The sequence below is a fragment of the Sphaeroforma arctica genome (genome assembly GCF_001186125.1).
Source record: "Sphaeroforma arctica JP610 unplaced genomic scaffold supercont1.4830, whole genome shotgun sequence".
Classification (NCBI taxonomy): Eukaryota; class Ichthyosporea; order Ichthyophonida; genus Sphaeroforma; species Sphaeroforma arctica.
Window position 1 is genome coordinate 1 of NW_014035728.1, and position 2,248 is coordinate 2,248.

The following is a 2,248-nucleotide window of genomic DNA, read 5'->3' on the forward strand; positions in this document are numbered from 1 at the left end:
TATATGCACTCACACTTGCCATAACATACCATTAACGTATTTGGCTATGAATAAACGCTTTGTTGGTGGGATGGGTCATATAAGTGTTATATGCACTCACACTTGCCATAACATACCTTTAACGTATTTGGCTATGAATAAACGCTTTGTTGGAAGGGATGGGTCATTTAAGTGTTATATGCACACACACTTGTCATAACATACCATTGACGTATTTGGCTATGAATAAACGCTTTGCTGATGGGATGGGTCATATAAGTGTTATATGCACACACACTTGTCATAACATACCATTAACGTATTTGGCTATCAATAAACGCTTAGTTGGTGGGGTGGGTCATATAAGAGTTATATGCACACACACTTGACATTACATACCAGTAATGTATTAGGCTATGAATAATCGCTTTGCTGGTGGGATGGGTCATGTTAGTGTTATATGCACACACACTTGACATTACATACCATTAATGTATTTGGCTATGAACAAACGCTTTGCTGGTGGGATGGGTCGTGAACTGTCCTTGCAATCACACTCTGCGGTGGTGACACAAGTGAATATATACAATACGGCGGCAGACAGACAGAAGGCGATACCTAACAACTTACAACACACTTCACGCTACTGTAAACGTATATGATAAACTACGGTTTATGAGCCATAACTCTTCAGACGGCTATAGTATTAGCACATACACCACATCCGAACATAGCCCCAACATACACTGCAGTATATAGTACATACACTGCAGTATATAGTACACACACCACATACAACATACCAATGAGATACAAACATGTCATCACACATACCACACTCACCACACCAACACATCAGTGAGTGAACACACTTGTCATCAACCATACCACACAACACACCAATGAGTTAACACACTTGTCATCAACCATACCACACAGCACACCAATGAGTTAACACACTTGTCATCAACCATACCACACAACACACCAATGAGTAACACACCAATGAGTTCACATGCTTGTCATCAACCATACCACACAACACACTTGTCATCAACCATACCACACAACACACCAATGAGTAACACACCAATGAGTTCACTTGCTTGTCATCAACCATACCACACAACACACTTGTCATCAACCATTAACACACTTGTCATCAACCATACCACACAACACACTTGTCATCAACCATTAACACACTTGTCATCAACCTTACCACACAACACACCAATAAGTTAACACACTTGTCATCAACCATACCACACAACACACCAATGAGTTCACATGCTTGTCATCAACCATACCACACAACATACCAATGAGCTAACACACTTGTCATCAACCATACCACACAACACACCAATGAGTTAACACACTGGTCATCAACTATACCACACAACACACCAATGAGTTCACATGCTTGTCCTGCATATCCAGGCTATCCTTAAGTGCCCGATACTTAAGCTCGTCATCCTCCAGCTGTGTCTGGATGGCTGCCTTGTACTTGCTCAGTTCCTCGGCATCGTACGTATCTCCTCGTCTGACAGTTAACTGCTCTAGCATACCCTTGTTGCCATGGTACACCCCACTCGCCGGTCTAAGCGACGACAGATGAAGCGCCGCCCGAGCCCTGCCGCCGGTGCGCCTGAGGGGAAGGGACCGATACACGGGAGTGTGTGTTGTGGATGGATGTATTGTATGTATGAATGCGTGTACACGTGCGTGTGGCGAGCGGGATACACGGGAGTGTGTGTTGTGGATGGATGTATTATATGTATGAATGTATGTACACGTGCGTGTGGCGAAAGGGTGCGTATGCGTGTGCGTTAGGATATAGAGGCATGAATGTGTGTGCATGTGTGTATATGGGTATGTGGTGGACGGGTGCAATGAAGAGTGTCATTGACAGTTGTGTATGACTGTATGTGTGTGTGCGCCTATGTGGGGTAAAGTTTACTCAGATATGAGCCGTTCGTTGCTACATATGAATGTACTACGAATGGCTTGTCTCTATAACACTGGGGAGAGAGATTGATGCTATATGTCAAATGTACCACTTTGCCGCTCTGAGCAAAAGTCCTCCAGTTTCAAATAAGAAACCATTTTTACCATCGAGATATCAAATAGTGATCCAACGAACATTCTCATATTGAATATATGTCAATGATATATATATATTAATATATATATATATACAATAATAATGAAAATAATAGTGATGATAATAATAATAATAAATAATAATATTAATAACATATATACA

The 2,248-nt window shown here is 41.6% G+C and overlaps 1 protein-coding gene across 1 annotated transcript; it reads right to left on the bottom strand.

Moving 5' to 3' along the window:
* Positions 1-1,371: 1,371 nt before the first annotated feature.
* On the bottom strand, positions 1,372-1,630 carry SARC_14596 (hypothetical protein; the record flags this gene model as incomplete). The annotated part of the gene is made up of 1 exon (XM_014291272.1): positions 1,372-1,630. A coding segment is annotated over one exon (259 nt), but the record flags the coding sequence as incomplete, so codon positions are not given.
* Between the last annotated feature and the right edge of the window lie 618 nt (positions 1,631-2,248).